Below are 23,549 nucleotides of genomic sequence, written 5' to 3' on the forward strand. Positions count from 1 at the left end.
TTTGTTTTACTGAAGGCAAACTTTGAATGGCTAGCAGGCTCTCGAGGTGTGAGTTGCAAATGCAGTGGCTTTTGCACTTTTGCAGTTAAGAAGCCAAGTTTTTTCTATTAATTCACGTCAACATTAAACAAAATAAAACTCAGCACTTAAACTTCCCTCATCACTCTCGTATTAACACCTTGTATGTAAACAGTCATCGGTTGAGAGAAGCTTAGCAAACAAAGCAGCTCAAGGGGGAAAACATGAGTGTTTAGGGGGTTTAGGATTCCTGTTGATGTAATGCAAAAACTGTATTTTCCATGAGATGTACGTTGCTTTGGAGAAAAGTGTCTGCTAAATGAATAAATGTAAATGAAACCTTTAATTATTCAACTACTGTCAAGGATTCAGCCCCAAAACAAGACTGAAGTTTCTCCCAAAGACACCGATCCTCTACAAAAACACACATTCAGCCAGTTACAGATCAGAACACTAATACTGTTACTCCTTCTGGCTTATAGGACTAACATACTATCAGAGGCATTCTATTTATACTGCTCTTTCACTGACATTAGCATGCCTTTTTTGCATTTTCCCAGTGAGGTGGACATTACCTCCATATCACCATTCAAATGATCTCAATAGATCGCTTTACCACTGAATAGTTTCAAAAGTTATACTTAAAGACTTGCATAAGTTGTTCCAAGCAACATAGTAGGTGTATGAGATCACCAGGTAAAATAGAATGTTTATTTCTCTTAATATTACATTTATTTACTTAGCAGACACTTTTCTCCAAAGTAACTTCCAATGAATTCTATGTAGTGTTTTCAGCCCACACACCTTATTCACCATGGTGACTTACACTACTTACAAGGGGTTACTCATCCATGCATCAGTGGAACACATTCTCTCTGTCACTCACACACTATGGGTGAACTTAAACAGCATGTCTTTGGACTGTGGGAGGAAACCAGAGCACCCAGAGGAAACACAGAGACATGGGGAGAATATGCAGACTCCACACAGACTGAGCGGGGATCAAACCCACATCGTCGTGCACCCTCCAGGTGCTGTGAGACAGCAGCGTTACTCGCTGTGCCACCATGACACCCACAAGTTATATTACACTATAAGTTGGGAAAGTTTGCCAAAATCTCTTAAAATCCTCCAGTTATTGATTTACACCGGAAATTCTTTGGTATGAACTAACTAGACACAATGCATGCAAAAATAATGAGGGAAATAAGAATTAAAGCTCATGAATAACTAAGAAAGCACAGTGAAAAAATCCAGGATGCATGTAATGTGTCCACCACCAACTCAGTGGGCCAGTAATGAAAAACAAACAGATCAATAGTTTTGACCTTTCTTTGCACAAAACAGCTTATTTGAGCCAAACTGAAGTTCCAGCCTTTTCCAGCTGCTTCCCCTATGTAGAGGCTATAGTGCTTAACACACGCACATCAGCCCTCATCGACACCGCTGTATGCGTATCCGTCAAATCTACCCTCACTGAGCATTGCTCTAATCTGATTTATCATAATTCACACCTACGGAGATGAAAGATGTCAGGTTGGAAAAACAATAAGTGATCCCCAAAAATCGCTGGTCGACAGTGAGACATCAAATCATCAAGAAAGGATGCCAGATAAGTTTTCTTTCACAATTAAATCATGAAGTAAATTGTCACATTTCATCGGGTGAAATATTTAGCTAAAATTGAGAATCGGGTGTACAGATTTTCACAGAAGGAAAACACAGACATTGATAAGCGAGCCTTTGGTATAGTTGCAATGTTTGTATTTGAGGGGGACTGGGGGAACAAAGTTCAGAAATCCTGACGGTCAGTGTCCCATAGTCCAGTGATTTTGAAATGTGGGAGGTTGGGGTGGGGGGGGTTTAAATTTTTTTTTTGTTGCCCAGAACCGTTGCTTGAGTTGTCAGTCCGATCGGACACAATCGTGATGCAGCGCACGGTGCTCCTTCTGCTACTGGCTATTGGGGCCCCAGCCCTTGGGGGGCCACTGCCCTCAGAGCCCTTCTTCTCCATACAGGAAAACTTTGACCTGAACCAGGTAAGAGCCACGTCCCCTTTACATACTGCTGCTCCGCTGCTTTGATTTTCCGCGCGCGTTAATGCGTTTCCTCACCTCAATGCTGACACTACCAGTTTGAGTCTCCTGAGAAGAGGAGGATGTTCTCATTTGTAACATTTTAGGGCTTTTGTGACTATTGTTAATAATCAGTATTTGCATATATGGTGTCTTATAATTTGCACATTTGGATATTCAGATGCTAAAAAAATACAACTTGGATTAATTACACAAATCTTCTTGATTTAATCATCTTGACATACCCGGAGGTTAGACGAGGCCCACCGGCTACTGATGGTTACAGAAAAATTCATGCGAAAAGCGTACGGGAAAGGTAGAAAATACTTGTTTGCTTAATACTCGATATGCATAACATCTGTATAGGTGTCAGACAATAAATGAATCTGAGTTATATTAATTGATATTTCACCAGTTAAAACCCAGTGATCACAAAAATAAACCTGACATTGATTTATTTCATATTTGTACGACACTCGGTCTTACCAGCAACATTCATAATACGGCATTTCTGTCCTACAGATACTTTCCGAATGTTGAAGGACTTTTCCTCACTCTTTCACTCGCAATACCACATCCAAAAGCGCTCCTCTTCATTCTCCTTTCCCTTGCTCCTCTCACACTATCATACATATTCTTTCTGGCTTGCAGTTTATGGGGAAGTGGTATGATGTCGCTGCAGCCTCCAACTGCCCCTGGCTGAAAAGCTACAAGGGTCATATAACAGCAGGAACCTTGGAGGTGAAGCCCGGTGAGAGCAGTGACACAATCAGCATGACGAGGACCGCCATCAGGTGACATCCCGCTGCCAGAAGTCATTCTGCTGTCCCATCTTCTGACGTCAGCTATTTGTTCCACTTTCAGAACTGTTAGCCACCCCTTTGTCATCTACAGTAGTGGCATGACAATATGAGTTTATTGATTTGTTCAGTTTTCAAATTAAGATTAACTGCTCAGCAAGGTCTCCAACCAAGAATCACAAACACTGGAAAAATGCAGAATTTATGACAACTGAGTGAGGTTCAAACATATTTTATGAATTTTTTGATAGGGTGTTTTCAGTTTTGGGGGACGCGGTGGTGCAGCGGGTTTGGCCAGAGCTCGCTGTGTGGCGGCTCCGGGGATCGAGCCCTCAGCGGGGTGCCCTGTGATGGACTGGCGTTCTGTCCGGGGTGTGTCCCCTCCCCCCTCAGCCTTGCGCCCTGTGCTGCCGGGTTAGGCTCCAGTTCGCCGTGACCCCGCTCGGAACAAGTGGTTGTCAACTTTGCGTGTTTTCAATTTTTAGTGTCTTTGTGTTCAATTGTTAGTGTTTCTTTAGCAACAATTTGGGGGCTTTTAAGACACTTTCTTTAATCAATTTTTCTGTTTACCGAGTTATTGAGTTGAAGCTACTTGCTCTGTTCAAATGTTGACATTGTCTAAGATTATCTACTTTTTATTTTATTAATCTGTGGAATATGTACAAATGTATAGTTTTAACACAGTAACACTGCAGTTTCTGCTTTGTGCGCATCCCAGTGCTCGCTCACACACACACACACACACACACACACACACACACACACACACACACACACACACACACACACTTGTCCCAAGTGGGGTTGCAGCAAGCCGGAACCCAACCCAGCAACTCAGGGCGTAGGGCTGGAGGGGGAGGGGACACACCCAGGACAGGTCCGTCTCAAAGTACCCCAAGTGGGACTCAAACCCCAGACCCACCAGAGAGCAGGAACTGGCCAAGCCTGCTGTGCCACCGCACCCCATCTTGCCAGTGCTCAACTCTGCTAAGTAAATTTAAATGTAAATAAATGTAAATGTAGATGTAAATGCTCACGCCTATATCAAGTATAGTGCCCTAAACTAGAGGAAATATGATGAGAAGATGTTCCTCTATGCCTATGTGTAGACATGGGACCTGCAAGCAAATGTCAATGATTTATAAGCTCACAGAGACCCCTGGGAGGCTCTTCTACCACAATGACAGTGAGTCACCACCTGTGAAGAAAATCAACTGCTTATTTCGTCTCTAAGTATTTTTCTGAAAACTGTATTAAAAGTAAAGATTTAGTTTTTTTCTGTTTGGATAAAAAAAACAGCTGAAATGCAATAGCTCTTCTCTCTGAGTGCTAACCAGAGTTCCGGAACCATCTGGGAAAACACTAGGAAGGTAACTGATGTCGGTACCCACAACTTACTTGCTTTGAGGATGGGTGTGTATAAACGAATAACACAATAATCTGAATAAAAGCGGTAGATATTTTCAAAATAGCTACCGAAACTATTCATTGTCGCACAACGGCAAAGCAGCACGGTATTTTTCAACATTATAAGAGCAAATATTGCGTAATGCTTTTGTAACTTTGTGTGTGATCGTTTATAACAGAGTGGGCCGCTGACATTGATACCTACGTAGTCCACACTAATTATGATGAGTACGCCATTGTGGCAATGACAAAGCAGAAGAAGGGACAGAACAAAACCACCACATTCAAGCTCTATGGTAAGGCATGAGTGTATTGTATCGGGTAGCATAGAGGTTGGAAGTACTGCTTCTTGTTCAAGAGCTTATGGGTTTGAAACTTACCTCCTGCTCTAGTACCCTTGAGCAAGGTACTTACTCTGAATGGCTTCAGGAAAACTGTCTTGCTGTATAATTGGTAAATCATTGTAATTCATGGTGGAGGAAAGCATCAGATAACTGAGTGCATTACTAAAGCATCGTGGAGCGATGGTTAAAACTGAAAACTCTGGAGTGTTGTGAAGATATCAGAGGTACATTCATTTTGTTTGCAATTATGACCGAGCAGATCGCAGCGCGGAATTACGCCCCACTCTGATGGATGAATTCACCCAGCTGGTGAAGGAACAAGGCATGAGTGACGATGACATCGTGACCCTCAAGAACGCAGGTTACACACCACTCAGCATTATGAATACACGAGCAGAAAGAGAGAAGTATAAGCGAACGACCATTGGGTGCTTTTCTCTCTTTACACAGGAGAGTGTGTTCCAGGGGAACCTGCCCCAGAGCCAGAGATCCAGGTACATTATGTTTCACCTTTGACTCTTGTCTTTGCTTACCTCCATTTCTGTCACTCTTTGTTACTGACCCCGAATGCTGTATATGTACAGAGAACAAGAAGGAATGTTCTGCTGCTCCAGGACGAGGAAGGCTCCGGAAGCGAAATGCCCAACTTTCTAAATGCAGGTGCTTCACTGGTGCTTTAAGAAAGATGGAAATCACTGATGTTTTTTCAGCCGCTTGAGGTTGAAGTGCTGCACAGAACTGAGGCTAGCCTTTCCCGATGGATGTGTATGAATCTTTTCTTAGACTCCTGTCTGAGTCCTCCAGACATCGGCCACTGTTACGGCACGAAAAAACGTTTCTACTACAACTCCACCCTGATGGCCTGCCTGGAGTTCAACTACGGTGGTTGCCTAGGCAATAAAAACAACTTTGCAACAGAGAAGGCGTGTCTGCAGCACTGTCGCACTGAGGGTGAGCATCTGTAGTAGGGAGCCCTGGGAGATGATAGCTGGCTTTGGAAGGATAGGGAGGCCCAAAGAGAACATGGCACAAAGGCAGTCTCACAGACTAATAGTGCCTCACAAAGATTACTCACATCAAGACATAAATGTTACCTACACTGTGCTTGCATTTAAAATCAGTTAGATGTGATTTTATGCAGTGAAACAAATTGCCAAAGGGTGGTATTAAAAAAAAAACTGGTACCGTTCTGTTGTACTGCTATAAATTAAAATGCCAACCACATATATCAATACTTAAGGGAAGATGCAAATTCCATGTGGGAATAAACAGGTAGAATACAAAAATGATGACCATATTGGACAACCTAAGAAACTGTCATATAGTGGATGTATGTAAGTACTATTTTGAACTCTGATCTCTCCAGCGGCCTGCAGGCTGCCAATGGACCCTGGGCCTTGTAAAACTTACGAAGACCTCTGGGCCTTTGACTCTGTGATCGGAAAGTGCGTGCCCTTCAAGTATGGCGGTTGCCAGGGAAACGGCAACAAGTTCTACAGTCAGAATGAGTGTGAAGAGTATTGCGGGGTTGCAAAGACCGGTAAGATAATATGAACGCAAGAACAAAACATTTTCGAGAAGGCTAATACACCGAGACAAAATAGTGATTTGTAAAAAATGTTCCAAAATAGAAGTAAGCAGCAGGAACTGTAGCAGCTAAGTAGTCGAGGACGTTTCTCAGTATCCCATGAGAGAAATTGCTACTGTATCCATGTTAATCCAAACTGCATCATAACTGCAGATTTCCAGCCACATAAATAAGTAAAAATTTATGAATCTAACACTGTCTACCTTCAGTAAATGCTTGTATTAAACAATTTTCATGTTGTCAAAACACTAATTCCAACACAAAATACTACTAAGCCGATACATCTTTCTCAATTTTATTGTTGTATCTTTAGCGGCAGTATTTGTAACTTTCTAGTCATATTGGCTATAATGAGTTTATGTGAATGTCTCTTCTTCACAGACAATGAGGAATTGCTGAAGGTCAAATAATGAGGGTACCAAGAGAGAAGATCTGTCAGATGAAGTTCCCTACAAGTCAACAACCTTGGATTTCATTGTAAACATCCTGAAAAATATTAAAATTCTTGATGAAAGGGGAATGTTTTCTTCTTTTGCATTTTTTGTGGGATTTTGAATTTCTCCTTAATATATCAATTGGCTTAGTATAAGGACAGAAATTTGATTAATATTTTATTAGTCCACTTCCCTTTGCAACAGACACAAAGCAAAGATTGACCATCTGAAGAGAGAAAAAGTGACTCATTTGCTGAATACATGCGAATGTTGATCCAGAGTACACCCATTCCTTAAATAACAGGTTTAATGCATTGATTAAATTACCCCATCCGGTAAAATCCTATTGAGGGGGTAAAGTTACATTTATTTCTAATGGAAAAAAATGGTTCTTGGTTATAGTTATGGCTCCTGTGGGGAAAAATATTTAATATTTTGAGAATATTCCATACGGATTTGGACATTGAGGCACTTTATTAATTGGAGGGCATTTACAAGTATATAAGGTGATCCATGTTGGACCTCCCATTTTAAGGGACCAAAAGTAATTGGAAGAATTAACATAATCGTAAAATTGTCATGTTTAGTAACTGATTGCAAATCCTCTGCATCTGATGACTTTCTGAAGTCTTCATCTCGTAGACATAACCAGACATTCGGTATCACCTGTGATTTTTTTCTGCCAAAAGCAAGTACCACATCTAGAATTGACTCTAAACCTTTTTTCCGTCTGTTGTGCATGAACTATTGATGCACACACAACTGCCTAATTACTTTTGGTCCCTTAAAATTTGTATAAAAAGTGCTGTAATGCTGTGCATAGTTCACTCCATATAGGTGTAAATGGTCTCAAATTAATGTAGTCTGCACTTTAACCTCATACTCTTTGTTTCATTGCGTAGGAGTATAGTGCTGAAACAACACAAATTGTGTCACTGCCCAAATGCTTACAGAATGCACCATATATTAACATTGCATTTATTTTTGGTGTGATTCTTGAAAGTGACTTTATCCATTTACCCATTTACACACTGTTTTTGTACTCAAGCACAATCAGGTGAAGTATCTTGTTCAGGGCCACTATAGCAGGACCCCTCCTCTGAAGTGACATTCTGACAATGCCTACCTGGGGTAGAAAAGGCACAAGGGGTTAAACTATGAATCCTGTATCTGACCTTAAACTGTTTGCTGACTTTCACAACTTGTGGGGTACAACAGGCCAATCAAAAGTGAGATTCTTCCTATATGCTGAGCCTGTATGACCCTGAAAAGGACATTTCCAGAGTGGAATTTTAATTTACAAAGACAAGAACTTGATGATATACTAGATTCTAACTGTCACCATTTACATTTATTTACTTAGCAGACACTTTTCTCCAAAGTAACTTCCAGTGAACTCTAGTATGTAGTGTTACTATCAGCCCACACACCTTATTCACCATGGTAACTTACACTGCTAGATATACTACTTACACTGGGTCACTCATCCATACATCAGCAGAACACACTCTCTCCATCACTCACAAACTGTGGGTGAACCTGAACAGTATGTCTTTGGACTGTGGGAGGAAACCCACAGAGACACGGGGAGAACATGCAGACTTCACACAGACTGAGCAGGGATCAAACCCACATCCTCTCACACCACCCAGGTGTGGAGAGACAGCAATGCTACTTGCTGTGCCACCATGCGGCCACCAAGCAGGAATACACAACTTGTCATAAATATTGTAGTTGTTGCTTTAAGGAATAAGGAATTAATTAAGGAATAATTAAGGAATAAACTGAGCAATTGAAAAGAGCTCTTTGAAAGCAAAGAAAAAAAAAAACAATTACATACATACCTTCATCTTTCTTTTTTCGGGCTAATTTGTTGGTTTTTCACAGAAAATAATACAATGCATCCATGAAATGCACAATGAAGATAAAAGACACCTATAGAGAAAACAGCCTAAATTTGAATAACAGTAAAATCTGATCAGTCCACTGCTAAATCAGTTAAGGAAGGATTATAAAGAGCCCTACAATTTTTTGCAAATCACTAGAATGTAGTAAATCACAGTGATCCCCAAAAACTACAGTAAATTAGACAGATGTCAGGAAATGTTAAGATGGATTTATAACTGTGTTGTTGCAGTATTTGTATTTCTCCAAGTCTATTGGACAAAACACACATACCCCGAGGGTCAATGTCCTGCGGCAGCAGTGGGTGGGAGACAGTAGTTCTTATAAGCCGACCAGAACCATGAGTTGGTTTATTAATCCAATTAGTCACTGTCATGATGCAGAGTGTTGTTCTCCTTCTTTTCCTGGCTGCTGGGTCCCAGGCCCATAGTGGGCCACCACCCCCCGAACCCCCTTTACCCACACAGGAAAACTTTGATCAGCATCGGGTAAGGACACAATTGTTTTGTCTGTTCAAGTCCTGCTGTCACATATTTGCTTCTTCTCTCAAATTTCACTCATCCTCTCTTGCCCTCTTCCCCGCCCTTCTTTGCTCTGCCTTTCTTTCAGTTTATGGGGAAGTGGTACGATGTTGCCATAGCATCCACGTGCCCCTGGCTGAAGAGTCACAAGGGTCGTATAACAGCAGAAACCTTGGAACTGAAGCCTGGTCACAGCAGTGACACAATCAGCCTGACAAGGACTGCCATCAGGTGATACTCATGCTGTCAATGGTCACCTGTCTCTCTGACCTATACTGTGGGCTATTTCTTTCCTTTTCCATATGGTCATCCTTCCTTCAGCTGTAACATCAGTCAGTTTTCCCTGCTCACTCATGACACATCAACCCAACGGACTGATCATTTTAAAAGATGATAAAGGTCTTGCTGGCACTGTTTTGATGGTCAGTTGCTCTTCCAATTCATCACTAAAATTCAATATCCCACTGCAAGATTCACATTCAAATGACAATGTTTGAGGAAAACAGAAATTATCGCAATGTAACATGTGTTTCAATAAGTGACTTATTAGACTGCACAGTTCACCAGTGTCAGCCCAAAGGTAAACCATGTTCCTGTGTACATATGCAGGGATGGCTCATGCAAGCAGGAGTCAGCGGTTTATGAGCTGAGTAAGGTGCCCGGGAGGCTGATCTACCACAGCACTAGTGAGTCTCCGTGGTACTTTGGTTATACACACCTGAACTGCCAATATCCAGAGCTAGAGCACAGCAGGCAGCTAAACTGTGAAGACTTTCAAACTGTCCCTCTGTTAAGGCTAAAAGTTTGAACAAACACTGCACTAGTCCACACACGCAACATCTACAACCCCTTGTCCCGAACGGGGTCGCAGCAAACCGGAGCCTAACCCGGCAACACAGGGGGGCAAGGCTGAAGGGGACACACGCAGGACACAAGTCCACCACAAGGCACCCCAAGCTGGACTCGAACCCCAGACCCACCAGAGAGTGGGACTCATCCAAACCCTGCTGCACCCTAGTTCATGTTCAGTTCAAATCATTTTTCTTTTTAGAGTTCTGCTCTTTTCTTGGGGGGTGTGGTGGTGGAGTGGGTTTGACCGGGTCCTGCTCTCCGGTCAGTCTGGGGTTCGAGTCCTGCTTGTGGTGCCTTGCGACGGCCTGGTGTCCTGTCTTGGGTGTGTCCCTTTACGCTCTGTGTTGCCGGGTTAGGCTCCGGCTCCCCGTGACCCCGTATGGGACAAGCGGCTTCAGATCTTGTGTGCATGCCCTTCTCTTTTTCTATTTGTGAATGATTTTTTTTAAAGAATACAGAATGGCATGTAACAAATTAGGTTGGTCACATTAGCTGTGTACAGTCAAAAGCAAGTGTGAAAAATAACACCAGAAGTCAATGAAAAATAATAAAAATTTATAATGCTGGTAGATAGTAAACGTCTACAAAATACACTTCTTTCTGACTGGCATAAGAACAAAATCTTCCCTGGATAACTGAATTAAGCTGCCCATTGACAAGAAGAACTATGAAAATAAAACTGTTTTTGAAGCAAGAAACTTGATGGGGCCCAAAATAAATCCATCAGTACTTTACCTAATTTCAAAAAGTTGTCTGACGTTATGTATAATTTCAACCGCGTAGGTCAAAATCTAGCAACATAAATGGACGAAAAGGAAGCTGTAGATAACACGAGTCAAGATGTCGTATATTGTCTGAATGACTGTTCAAAATCTTAAAAATAACAAGGTGTCTGCAATGTTGTAATGGGATAACCTGTAACCTTTGTGTGTGATCATCTATAAAAGAGTGGGCCACTAATGTGGAGACCTACGTTGTCCGTACTAATTATGATGAGTACGCCATCGTGGCAATAACAAACAAGGATGGACAGAAGAGGACCACCACATTCAAGCTCTATGGTGAGAAACAGTCATAACTGGTCTGGACTCGGCCCGAAAAGACCTGAAAAGACACACTTTGATATCGTACAGATAATCATCGCATTGAACTGCTTCACGCAAATATCGAAAAGCAGCATGGACAGAATTGAGAAATTAAACTTTGCAGCAGAGTTAAATATATTTATAAATTTTAGACATTTCAAAGTCATTGCCTATGAGACATAAATTGCTTTGTTTTTCGCAATTATGACCGAGCAGGTCGCAGTGTAGAACCACGCCCCACTCTGATAGATGAATTCACCCAGTTGGTGAAGGAACAAGGCATGAGTGACGATGACATCGTGACCCTCAAGAATGCAGGTTATACACCACTCAGCATTATGAATACACGAGCAGAAAGATTGAAGTATAAGCGAACGACCATTGGGTGCTTTTCTCTCTTTACACAGGAGAGTGTGTTCCAGGGGAACCTGCCCCAGAGCCAGAGATCCAGGTACATTATGTTTCACCTTTAACTCTTGTCTTTGCTTACCTCTATTTCTGTCACTCTTTGTTCCCTCGAACCCTGACTGCTCTTTTCATTGCCCCTCAATGCTGTGCACACAGAGAAGAAGAAGAGATGCAGAAAGCGTTACCAGTAACACAACACCTGTAAATGGTACGTGGAGCAGAATGGAGAGACTGCTTTCAAGTAATGAGGATCAATGAGTAATGAGTATCTCCAAAACCTGGAGAAGATGCTGCTGCAGCTCCTGATTGATAGATACCTTACTTTCCTCAGACTCCTGTCTAAGTCTGCCAGATGCTGGGCACTGTCTAGCCTGGTTCCCTCGCTTTTTCTACAACTCCACTGTTAAAGCCTGCCAGTCGTTCATCTATGGTGGATGTGAAGGCAACCACAACAACTTTTTGACAGAGAAGGCTTGCCTGCAGACCTGCCGCACTAAAGGTCAGCACCTTGAGTGAGGAGCCATGGCTAGAAACATTGGCTCTTTAGAGAGTACTTAAGCAGGGAGAAAACAGGACACACAGTCTCACAAATTTCCTTACAAAAGTACATTGTATTGTACAGGACAATAAATTACATGGATGACAATATAGTGCCACACCTTACTGCACTCAGTTAGACATTTAAACCATAGACATAGGTCTTCAAGGTATGGCCAACAAACCTGTTTGTTAACTGAATTCAACATATCATTTAATGACATCATTGACTTGACTGTCTGTGATGACCTGTCTCATGGTTCACACCTTTTGACCCCTCCAGATGCCTGCAGACAACCCATTGTCAGCGGACCCTGCAAGGCCTACCTTCCTCGTTGGGGTTTTGACTCTGAGAGCAACGAATGTGTTTTCTTTCTATATGGCGGCTGCCATGGAAACAGCAACAACTTTCACAGCCTTCAGGAGTGTGAAGAGTACTGCGGCAGTGCAAAAAAGAATGGTGAGACACACAACCATAAAACAAGTAGAAAATTCATGAAAACAAAAAACACATAATTCCTTTTAATATGCCCTGAATTGAAAGGCACAAGTCCATGCTTAACGAGTAACAGCGAAAACATTGTCACCTTCCACCACCTTCACGTTCTTCGTTTCTTGACTCTGAAACTTTCGTCTTTAACTGGAATGTGTGCTTTACCTGCGTTACACGATTTCTGCCAATAAAACACAATCATTTCTTAAGTGAGTGGAAAGTATGACCAGAACTGATATGAACAAACTCAACAGTGCTTGGACTGAGGTTTTTTGGCCTGAACAGTGAAACCATCTCACTAAATGCCTAGGGGTGAATGAGTGGATTGCTGTTTTTCCAGCAATGAGCTGTTGTTCACTGATAACATAAATTTTCTGGGTTTCAGAGCTAAGAGCCATACCCTGCACTCCTGGAGAGATCTGCACCCAACCCTCTTCAAATTACTGCCATGAGGCACCAGAGAGAGGTCCCTGCAATGCTTCATTTCCCCACTTCTACTACAACGCATCTCTCATGGCTTGCCAGAGATTCACGTATGGCGGGTGCCAAGGCAATAAGAACAACTTTAAGACCGAGAATGCTTGTCTGCAGAGCTGTCAAACTAAAGGTGAGTGTCCCGGACAGAGAGCAAAAGGAAGTGACAGGATTTTCAGATGTGCGGGGACCACAAGACGACAGTGCTTCACAAATCCCACATAATACACACAAACACACAAATACGTACAGTCCGAAACCGCTTGTCCCGAGCGGGGTTGCAGCAAACCGGAGCCTAACCCAGCAGCATAGGGCGCAAGGCTGGAGGGGAAGGGGACACACCCAGGGCGGGACGCCAGTCCATCGCAAGGCGCCCTAAGCAGCACTTGAACCCCAGACCTGCCAGCGAGCAGGACCCGGCCAAACCCGCTACGTCACTGCCCTCCCCCCACATAATGCAACACCTTGCAAATACATTGTATGCAAAAAATGAATAGTACTAGTAAATTCCTTTGCAGTGCATTAAACTACATTTCGAAGTATGTTCCCATCAAGATCTCAGGACCAGCCTTCCTGGAACTGCTCATCTCATTGCGTGTTCTTTGTCTCCAGCGGCCTGCACACTGCCCATTGTCGTTGGGCCCTGTAAGGCCTTCGCTCCACGTTGGGCCTTCGACTCTCAAAGCGGAAAATGTGTGTTCTTTGTATATGGCGGCTGCCAAGGAAACAGCAACAACTTCTACAGCCAGAGTGAATGTCAGGAGTTCTGTGAGGCGACAAAGGGTGGTAAGATAACATTCACAGCCTCAGGATATTCTGAAAAGCCATAATGCATGTAGGTAGTATGGTGGTTAGGAACTTGGAAATTCTAACTAAAGATGACCCTGCTGTTAAACCATATAGTAAGTATACGCCTGACAGGTAGGTACCTCTCTTTCCTCAGACCCCTGCCTGAGTCCACCAGATGAGGGACCCTGCAATGCTTTCTTCCCACGCTACTACTACAACTCTACCCTCATGACCTGCACGACATTCACCTATGGTGGTTGCCAGGCCAACCAAAACAACTTTCCGACCGAGCGGGCATGTCAGGAGAGCTGCCGCACTGCAGGTAAGCATCCCAGGTGGGCAGCGGAGAGTGCTTGTTAAGGTGTACACAAGATTACAGGAGCAAATTTACATTCTCAAGATAGCACAACAAATCTTTTACATAAAGCGGTGCAATTTACAAAGTACATACATGTTGGCTGAAGCAACTTGTCCCAAGCAGGGTCACAGCAAACAGGAGCCCAACCCGGCAACACAGGGCATAAGGCCGGAGGGGGAGGGGACACACCCTGGACGGGGCACTAGTCCGTCGCAAGGCACCCCAAGCGGGACTCGAACCCCAGACCCACCAGAAAGCAGGACCCAGCCAATCCCACTGCGCCACTGCGCCACTGCACCCTCTTTTACGAAGACTTTCAATCTTTTTACTGCGCTATGCTAAAACTATATTTTGGTTTTATATAGGGTGATGTGGCAGAATTGTGTGGCCCTGCATATACAGTAGAGTACATTATTGATTATCTCGATTGTCTCAGAGTAATGTCAGTGGACCTCTAGGGACAGCGCACATCTCATTGTTTGTACTTTCTGACCTCTCCAGCTGCCTGCAGATTGCCCACGGTCATTGGGCCCTGTAAGGCTGCCTTCCGACGTTGGACCTTCGACTCTGTCAAAGGAGAGTGTGTGCCCTTCATTTACGGCGGCTGTGAGGGAAATGGCAACAACTTCTACACCAAGAAGGAATGTGAAAAGTTCTGCGGAAACATGCCGATGGGTAAGGCACACATATAAGCAAACTGCACCCTGCTCAGAAAGCCATAGGAGTATTTTAAAGGCTCATCACAATTTAAATGGGAAATGTGAACTAGATATGTAAAGAACAATCACACATATTTCATAATTTCACAGAATGAATGTGATTTTTCATACTTTTTAAACACATTTCACATGTTGCCCTTTTAGCAGACTCTGTGACATAGCAACGCAACAATAATTCTGAATGCGTACCAGATGCTATGCAAAAGCATATCTCAAACCAGATTAGAGACACAATAGAAAATAAAAGCCCATATAATCATGAAATAGTCCTGGAATTCAAAAATGGGTAACAGGGCGAGGTTGAAACTGTCTTAAAATGTAACTTGTAAAACATAAACGGTTTTGCTCTGCATGTGTACATTTTGTCCTGATGCAGGAGTCAGTGGCCTTCACATGTTTGCAGCCAACAGGTAGTGTACAAGTTGAGAACAGCATTTATTTGTCAGAATCCATAAAAGAAACTGTACTTTGCCAATAATTCAATTCAATTTATTTTTATAGAACGCTCTTCTATGCAGTGACATCAGTAATAATTGCTTCATAACTGATACAGCAAATATCTACAATATTCAGCCATATGCAATGCAGAAATGTACACTCTGAATATGCGTTATACACCACATCTTATTTGAAATATTGCACTGATTCCGATTTTTGTTAGGGCTATTTAGCTGTCAGCAACAGCACTTATTGTTTGGTCACTTCTGCAGTGATGATGGGTTTATGACCTAGTGGGATCCTAGGGATGCACGACACGAAGATCATCTAAAGGTCGTGTCAGGACAGAAAGTTGCTTAGAGCGTGTCAGACCCCTCATAAGTAAACGGTCTTGGCTTTCACTGCTTACATTTGTAAAAAACAGGAAATTTGACATTTTGCATTTACATTTACATGTATTCATTTAGCAGACGCTTTTCTCCAAAGCAACATACATCTCAGAGAAAAATACAGTGAGTGCATTACATCAACAGCAAGAGAGATTTAGATTCTAAAGCATGGTTAATCTGATACATTCCACCATGTGAACCAATGTACATCACACTGTGTAAAGGTTCATCCATTAATTGATTATTAATTATTATAAATTGATTTATTTCTAATCACAAAATTGTTACAAATATTCACATCACACAAGTAGCTGCATAAAGGTTTATCTGTTATTCGACACCTATGATCACAAAGTTATTGAGCATGAACATTTACATATTAACCTGCACTTAAAAGATCAGGGGAGAAGTGAGTCCGGAGGAGGTGATTTTATCGTGTTCTACCCACGTTTTTTGCATAGATCTTAGGTCAGTGTTTTCAAACACTTGCTAAGGAAGGGACTGCACTTAATGAGAATTAAAACCACAAATTATGCAATTTTAATACAATTCTTACTAACACCTGCGCTGAGATATGTCTCCTTACAGTATTTGCAGCGCTCTTTGAACAGTGAGCCCATCTCTAAATGCAAATGGATGCATGGAGTTTATTTCGGGGGGATGAAGGCAAACGGCCTTATTGTTTCCCGCTGATGACAGACGACTCTTGGCTTTCAGCAGCAAGAGCCGAGCCCTGCCTTCCCGGAGAGGCATGTGCCCCAGCTTCCTCAGACGACTGCCTCGGCGCACCAGAGACAGGCCTCTGCGACTCCTCGTTTCAGCGCTTCTACTACAACTCCTCCACCATGACTTGCGAGCCCTTCACCTACGGCGGCTGTCCGGGCAACAAGAACAACTTCGAGACCGAGAAGGAATGCCTGCAGAACTGTCACAGCGAAGGTGACTCTGCCGCGCTTACGTTGTGCGTGTTCCAGGTAGACGGCTATGGGAGCGGATGTTGAGGTTTGCTCTGGGACAAGACACATTTGTTCCTTTACACGTTTTAATTGTGCTGTGGAGAACCACTTTTTCACCAGATATTTCAGGTCATCCTGAGAGTCAGAGACACACTCATATACGTATATACAGTGAGACGTCAGAGTTAAGTAAGTGATGCATATGTGAGACATGTCAGAGAACTAGTCAGTTACCACTGAGAACCAGGGTGGTCCTCATGTCATGGTTTTTGACTTCTGATCTCTCCAGTTGCCTGCAGACAGCCCATAGTGCCTGGGCCGTGCATGGCCAGATTTCCACGCTGGGCCTTTGACGCTGTGAAAGGGAAATGTATGCCTTTCATATATGGTGGCTGCAAGGGAAATGGAAACAATTTCCACAGCAAGAAATCATGTGAGGAGCTCTGCGGGGATATGGAAGGAGGTAAGACATCACGGAAACCGAACCCACTCAGAAATCCACAGACCAATAAAGGCAGAAATAATGATTTTACACAAGTCCTTTAACATAACTGAGGCTTAGCACACACACACACACACACACACACACACACATTTTCAGAACCGCTTGTCCCTTACGGGGTCACGGGGAACCGGAGCCTACCCGGCAACACAGGGCGTAAGGCCGGAGGGGGAAGGGGACACACCCAGGACGGGACGCCAGTCCGCCGCAAGGCACCCCAAGCAGGACTTGAACCCCAGACCCACCGGAGAGCAGGACTGCGGTCCAACCCACTGCGCCACCGCACCCCCTCCTGAGGCTTAGCAAATAGTGATAAAAAACAGAATTTGGGACCTTGAGTAGAAGGAAAAGAAAAACTCTTGAAAAGACACACACAACAACTCCGCAGTTTCCCGTCTCGACAGAAAATTCGGACTCGCTTGTCTGAACATCGGTGTAGCGATGTTTGGATTTATGAACAAATCAAGTCACAGACAACTATGTTTGTAAGATCAGGAGCCAGCGTATACAGCTTTTCCCACAATTTTTAGAAATTTACCTGACCGAGTGAGAAGTGAGTTCTAGCATAAAAACCCAGAACATTTCTAATGCACAGCTATGAAAGTAGCAGTATAGTGGAGAACTGTTTCTTTTCACCGAATGAGGGGTCTTCCGAGGTCCTCTTATAATCCATGTTCAAATAAGATAGACAAGGCCAGAGTATGATACTGTCAGCCTTTGCAGATTTTTCACTGACAAATGCAACCCCTTGCAGAACTATTCAGACCCTTGACCGGTTGTCTCGTTTGCTGAATCACACAGAAGGTTCATTTTCTTTTATATTTTATTTCAGAAGAATGAAAGTCAAAATTGCTTTGATAAAATGAATTATTATAAGGTCACGTCATTTTTATTTTAGAAAGCATGTTGTTTGCATAAGTATTGAAACCCCAAACCTTAATACTTGGTAGAGCTACCTTTAGCTGCAGCTTTAAGTCTGCTGGGGTAACTATGAGCCTGCTCTACAATTTGTTGAGGGTGATACTGGCCAATTCTGTGAGGCAGATGTGCTTTAAGTTGTTCAGGTTTTCTGGATGACACTTGATAGGCTAAGCGATGTATCGGCTGTATAGCATTGTGAACAAAAGCCATGACCAAGCCAGAAAGGGGTATAAGTAGAGAAGAGTAAATGGCCAAGCACCAAGCCCGGTTGAAAGATCTGTTGAGAAAAATTGATGAGCAGAGTAGGAGCCACTCAGATCTATCCAGCCACATCCACTCTGCAGGTACGATTGACACCATATCAGTGATAGACCTTTGATACTAAACTATCCCAGCAAGGTAAGGAAGATGGGGTGGCTGACTTTGTCAAATGCAACAGAAAAGTCTAGAAGAATGAGAACAGTAGAACTCCACCTAAAAAATATGTATGCGGAAAAATGCGAAGTGAATCCTTACTGAAGTGCAGCTCACTTTCCTCAGACCCTTGTCTAAGTCCACCAGATGCAGGACCCTGTGATGGCGCATTCGTACATTTCTACTACAACTCCACCCTCATGGCCTGTGAGAACTTCACCTATGGTGGTTGCCAAGGCAACCAGAACAACTTTTTAACTGAAAGCAAGTGCCTGCAGAGTTGCCGCACTCCAGGTAAGTGTCTCAGGTATCTCAGGCTGCTCTGAAAAAGCATTTTGATTATATATAGATCTTCATGCAAGGCCTCCAGACAGACTTGACCATGTCAGTAAGCACTGGTGTTGCAGAGACTTTGCTCATCTCGCTGTATGGATCTGCTGCTCTCACCAGCTGCCTGCAGACTGCCCGTAGTCACTGGGCCTTGTAAGGCTGCCTTTCCACGATGGGCCTTTCAGAGAGACAACTGTGTGCCCTTTACATACGGCGGCTGTGATGGAAATAGCAACAATTTCGACAGCAAGACGGAGTGTGAGAAGTACTGTGGGGTGTCAGAAGATGGTAAGACAGCACACATATTCAAAAGAGCCTTGGAAAATAGATATGTGACATGAGGTTGAGTAAGAAGAAGCAGGCAGCTTTACAGCAGTGGAGCTGAATTTCTGACCCAGCATCTCTGGAGATGACTAATATCTTAGTACAATGAATAGTAATTACTTCACAGGTGTTCATATCCAAATATCCAGAAAAGGCAGTGATGTCCAAAAATCACTGGTCAGGGTTGTGGCAATCCCAACCCTCACCCAGAATCACTGGGAATGAGGCTGGGGGTACACCCTGGATGGAACGCCACTTCATCGCAGGGCTCTAAACATTCTGATGTTCATCACGGTTTTATGAAAAAGTCGTGCAACATTGTTTCTTTTCCCATCACAGGTGACGAAGAAGTGATGGAAGTCAGTTAAAGGTGCTGATGGGACAACATGCAGCTGAGTTCTTTCCAACCAGAAAATCTAATCAGACAACCTGTCAGCTAACAGCCTTGGTTTTCACTGGTCTAACAACTGTTCGATGAATTAAACATTTGGAAAAAGCACATATACTCATTTGCAACAGATATTTTTATTGGCCACTTATTTATGTGTGTACTTTGTGTCAGCGGTCCTCCAGCACCTCAGAAGAATGGGCCAAGGAGCCCTTTCTATACTGGAGCGGGAAGCTAAAGTGGCATGGTGGCACAGCGAGTAGCGTCTGGGTGGTGCGAGAGGTCATTAGTTTGATCCCCTGCTTAGTCTATGTGAAGTCTCCATGTGTCTGCATGGGTTTTCTCTGGGTGCTCTGGTTTCCTCCCACAGTCCAAAGACATGCTGTTAAGGTTCCTCCATAGTGTATGAGTGACAGAGAGAGTATGTTCTGATGTATGGATGAGTAACCCAGTGTAAGTAGTGTATCTAGCAGTGTAAGTCACCACGGTGAATAAGGTGTGCGGGCTGATAACACTACAGAGAGTTCATTGGCAGTCGCTTTGGGGAAAAGTGTCTGCTAAAGAAATAAATGTAAAGTGAGATCACATCTCATGTGGTCTAGCATGTTGAAAGTTGTCCCTCATTCCTTTCTTCCTCACTGCTCTTCTGAAACGCAAATACCAGGGATCTGCCACTTACGTTGCTCTTTGAACAGTTCCCAGAAGGTGGCACTGTAGTTTTACCTATGGCTCACACCTTCCTGTCTCCAGCCCACCAGCAAGGAGCTCCGTTTCCTGCTTAGTTTGCAGCGTTCCCGCTTTTGCAGAGTTGAGCCAGAGAATTCTGGGAATATCCGGAGAGGAAAAGGGAACTGAGGACCGTTCTGGTGACCTTCCGTTTGGAGGCGTATCACCTGGTCCAAGAGGGATGGGGGATGTGATGCATTTCCAAATTAATTTACTGCCCTGAAATCTTTGTACCTACAAAACAATCACATTCAGCACCAATCTTTAACTACAATTGCCTCCCAGCGGACTGCAGTGGAGCAGTGCATAATAACAGGAAAGTGAAATAATACTCATACGTCTATATATACTGGTGAGTACCGTAGGCATAAGGGAGCAGTGTGTATTTTCAAGAGTTTCCTTCCTTGAGCACTGATGGTAAGAGAAGAATACCTGAAAGGTAGGTATACTAGTAATCTACCACTGATCCTTGCCTTCAAAATAATTTTTAAAAAAAATGCATTTTGGTTATGTTTACGTTAAAAATTGATTTTGGTGCTTTAGAGAACTTTGATTAAAATAAAAATCCTGCTGAATACTAATTACACTGATATGATGAAATAATGGATGGTACTGTATGTTTCTGTGTGGTGGTGCGGCGGGTTCCGCCGATCCCTGCTGCGTGGCGGGTCTGGGGTTCGAGCCCTGCTTGGAGTGCCTTATGACAGACTGGCATCCCATCCTGGGTGTGTCCTCTCTCCTTGTGGACATGCACCCTGTGTTGCTGGACAAGGCTCTGGCTTGCTGTGACCCCACTTGGGACAAGCGGTCATTGCTGATAGATGCTTCTGTGTGTAATATATACATATATATAGTCACTAAGTTCTAGTGCTGTTGCAGTTGTGATAAAGCTATTATGTCAGAACATGCAACCCCACAGCAGTGTCACACATGCCAGCCAGTGTTAGAACTTACTGACTGTAACATGCGTAGCTGATCACACTACAGAGAAGACAAATCTATGAACAGTGCAGATTACACTGAACACTACATCCAGAAGGCCACACTCTGGATAAAGATGCAAATATGGATAAATAAGTTGACCAGTGCATGGAGGCATAATTGTAAGAACTGTTAGAAGTGGTGGTGGGGGGGGGGACTTGGGTCCCTGTTTTCTCCCACAGTCCAAAAGCATGTGGCTCAGATGAACTGGTGGCACTAAATTGCCCGCAATGTGTGAATTAATGAATGAATGAATGAATGAATGAATGAATGTGCTTGTGTATGAGTGTGGCTACCCTGCGATGGAGTGGCATTATGTGCAGGGTGTACCCCTGTCAGTCTTGTGCCGCCCAAAGCTTCCAGGATAGGCTCCTGTTCCCCATGACCCTACTCAGGATAACCAATTATTGAAATTGTAGGGATGGATGGATGGACGGATGGATTATATATACCTTTTTTCATTTGGCAGGCACTTGTCAGAAAGGTAACATTACATTCAGAGGGGACATTGTGTGTTAAAGAACAGACATGGGCTCCAAACAGAGGCACACAGCTGTCAACGTTAACTAACTGCACGTTACTTATGTACACTTTTTGCTACTCGCTACGCTGGCAATTATTACTAATGTATTAGCTCATAAAAAGAATTAAGCGAACAGAAAAATACGAGCAACAGCATCGCAAACGCATTGAAGCGCATTTATAAGAAGCTGCTTTTAAGATCCTTCTTGAGATTTTCTGTACTCTGAAGAGGGGAAGTTCGTCCCAGCACCATGAGGCCAAAACCTGACGTACGTACAATTTCTGACATCTTACAAGAGGGCTAGTCTGACGGCCTGAGCTAAAGCAGAACTGCAGTTCAGGGCAGGGAAACACCCCAAAAAATGAGAGAGTAGGAAGTTTAAACATTAGAAGAGCAATAGGTATAGTATGATAATTTGTAAAAATAAATCACTGCCTTTCCTATCCCATATGGGGACAATAAGAAGCATGCGGGCCTCTTGGGAGCAACTGCCAAAGCCAGCAGCAGAGTGTGTGAACATGTGACAGCCTTGAGGAGAGTGCACACCAGATGATGAATGGCTAAATGGAGGTTCACGCTATATCCTTTGTATCTTGTTGTCACTGTTATTGTTTATGTCAATAAGAAGAATAACAAATGATGCCAGTACCATTATTCTTACTATTATTGTGCCTGTACATTACAGTTATATTGTTGACATTATATGGTAAATTCATTCCTGTCTGGGGATTCCTCTGGTAAGCACTAACAATTCTGTTTATGCTAATGAGCCCCTCTGGGTCCTCCCTCTCTGTGACCTGCCACTCATTCATAAGCAAAACATTCCAGAAGATTCTACTTGATTTACGCCATTGTGTTGCCCTAGACCAATGATACGTCCGTTTTCAAACTCCCAAGCAAACAGACACAATCGAAAAACATTCTCTGTAAAACCAGAATAGCTGTATTTTTTTCAGTGTTTTAGTATTATAACTGTTATTATAAGGTCCACTGATCAACTGTTTAAAATGTGGAAACTTATACACTTTGACAGCTAAGAAAAGGCAGCAGTGTCAAAGATACCAAAGAGTCATAAAACTTTTTTTGAAAGGACCAACTTAATGAATAGCAATGAAAATGTGAGTGAATCTTAAATTGGAGGTAATCATTTATTATGTAAAGATAAATTGTCATGATTTCATGTTGTATGCTTCAAAATTATTTTCCAGTGTATGTTCTCAACATAAATGCGATGTGGATTATTAATGCTATTAGGAGACAACAGTCTTTTGTGCATGTTATATATACACCTACACAGATTTGGTTTTATATAAATACATGTAGCTCCAAAACTTTAATTTGCATATTTAGGTCACAGTTGTTTGATAAGGCTACGCTGTAATGCAAACCTGATATAAAGTCACACTGTACAAAAATATGTTTCACTGAGTTTCACACAAACTCGTGTATTAAAGCAGTGTAAGTGAACTAATCAAAGAAACTTTACTGAGGGTTAGAAAATCTGAAGTGCAGTTCATATGACCGAAAAGGAAAGGATGTGTTTATGAGATGGTATAACAAAGGTATGATTGTGTATAAGACGGGTAAAAATAGTGAACCACTTCTGAACCATAAAACGTGTGAAATAAAGACTGAATTAATACCTTGAATGCATGTGCTCAAAACAAAACGAGCGTGAGTCAGCAGCAGTTTGTGCATATGATTATTTATTTGTTCATGCATTTACTTTCGGTTTAGGATCAGTTACTACAAACTGCATACCACATTGTATACTTTACATTTACATATATTCATTTAGCTGACGCTTTTCACCAAAGCCACTCCCAATGGATACTATAGTGTTACCAGGT

The 23,549-nt window shown here is 42.8% G+C and overlaps 1 protein-coding gene across 3 annotated transcripts; it reads left to right on the forward strand.

The window, feature by feature from the left end:
- Positions 1 to 1,887: 1,887 nt before the first annotated feature.
- Positions 1,888 to 19,580, forward strand: ambp (alpha-1-microglobulin/bikunin precursor). 3 transcript variants are annotated; one of them, XM_018748156.2, is made up of 19 exons: positions 1,888 to 2,057; positions 2,745 to 2,887; positions 4,003 to 4,079; positions 4,480 to 4,596; positions 4,904 to 4,953; positions 11,296 to 11,347; positions 11,437 to 11,480; positions 11,594 to 11,645; positions 11,769 to 11,936; positions 12,258 to 12,434; positions 12,853 to 13,074; positions 13,554 to 13,727; positions 13,885 to 14,052; positions 14,590 to 14,763; positions 16,352 to 16,573; positions 16,880 to 17,053; positions 18,554 to 18,721; positions 18,878 to 19,045; positions 19,421 to 19,580. In XM_018748156.2, the coding sequence occupies exons 1-19, from the start codon at positions 1,947 to 1,949 to the stop codon at positions 19,447 to 19,449; spliced, it is 2,490 nt and encodes an 829-aa protein (XP_018603672.2). In that variant the 5' UTR covers positions 1,888 to 1,946; the 3' UTR covers positions 19,450 to 19,580. The 3 variants fall into 3 exon arrangements, with proteins under 3 accessions (XP_018603672.2, XP_018603678.2, XP_018603687.2); XM_018748162.2 differs by having other exon boundaries at positions 16,355 to 16,573; XM_018748171.2 differs by lacking the exons at positions 11,296 to 11,347; positions 11,437 to 11,480; positions 11,594 to 11,645; ... (9 more) ...; positions 18,878 to 19,045; positions 19,421 to 19,580 and adding exons at positions 5,095 to 5,138; positions 5,229 to 5,304; positions 5,428 to 5,595; positions 6,011 to 6,184; positions 6,614 to 6,752 and having other exon boundaries at positions 1,892 to 2,057; positions 4,904 to 5,005.
- Positions 19,581 to 23,549: the final 3,969 nt, after the last annotated feature.

The sequence above is a fragment of the Scleropages formosus genome, chromosome 6 (genome assembly GCF_900964775.1).
Source record: "Scleropages formosus chromosome 6, fSclFor1.1, whole genome shotgun sequence".
In the NCBI taxonomy this organism is placed as follows: Eukaryota; Metazoa; Chordata; class Actinopteri; order Osteoglossiformes; family Osteoglossidae; genus Scleropages; species Scleropages formosus.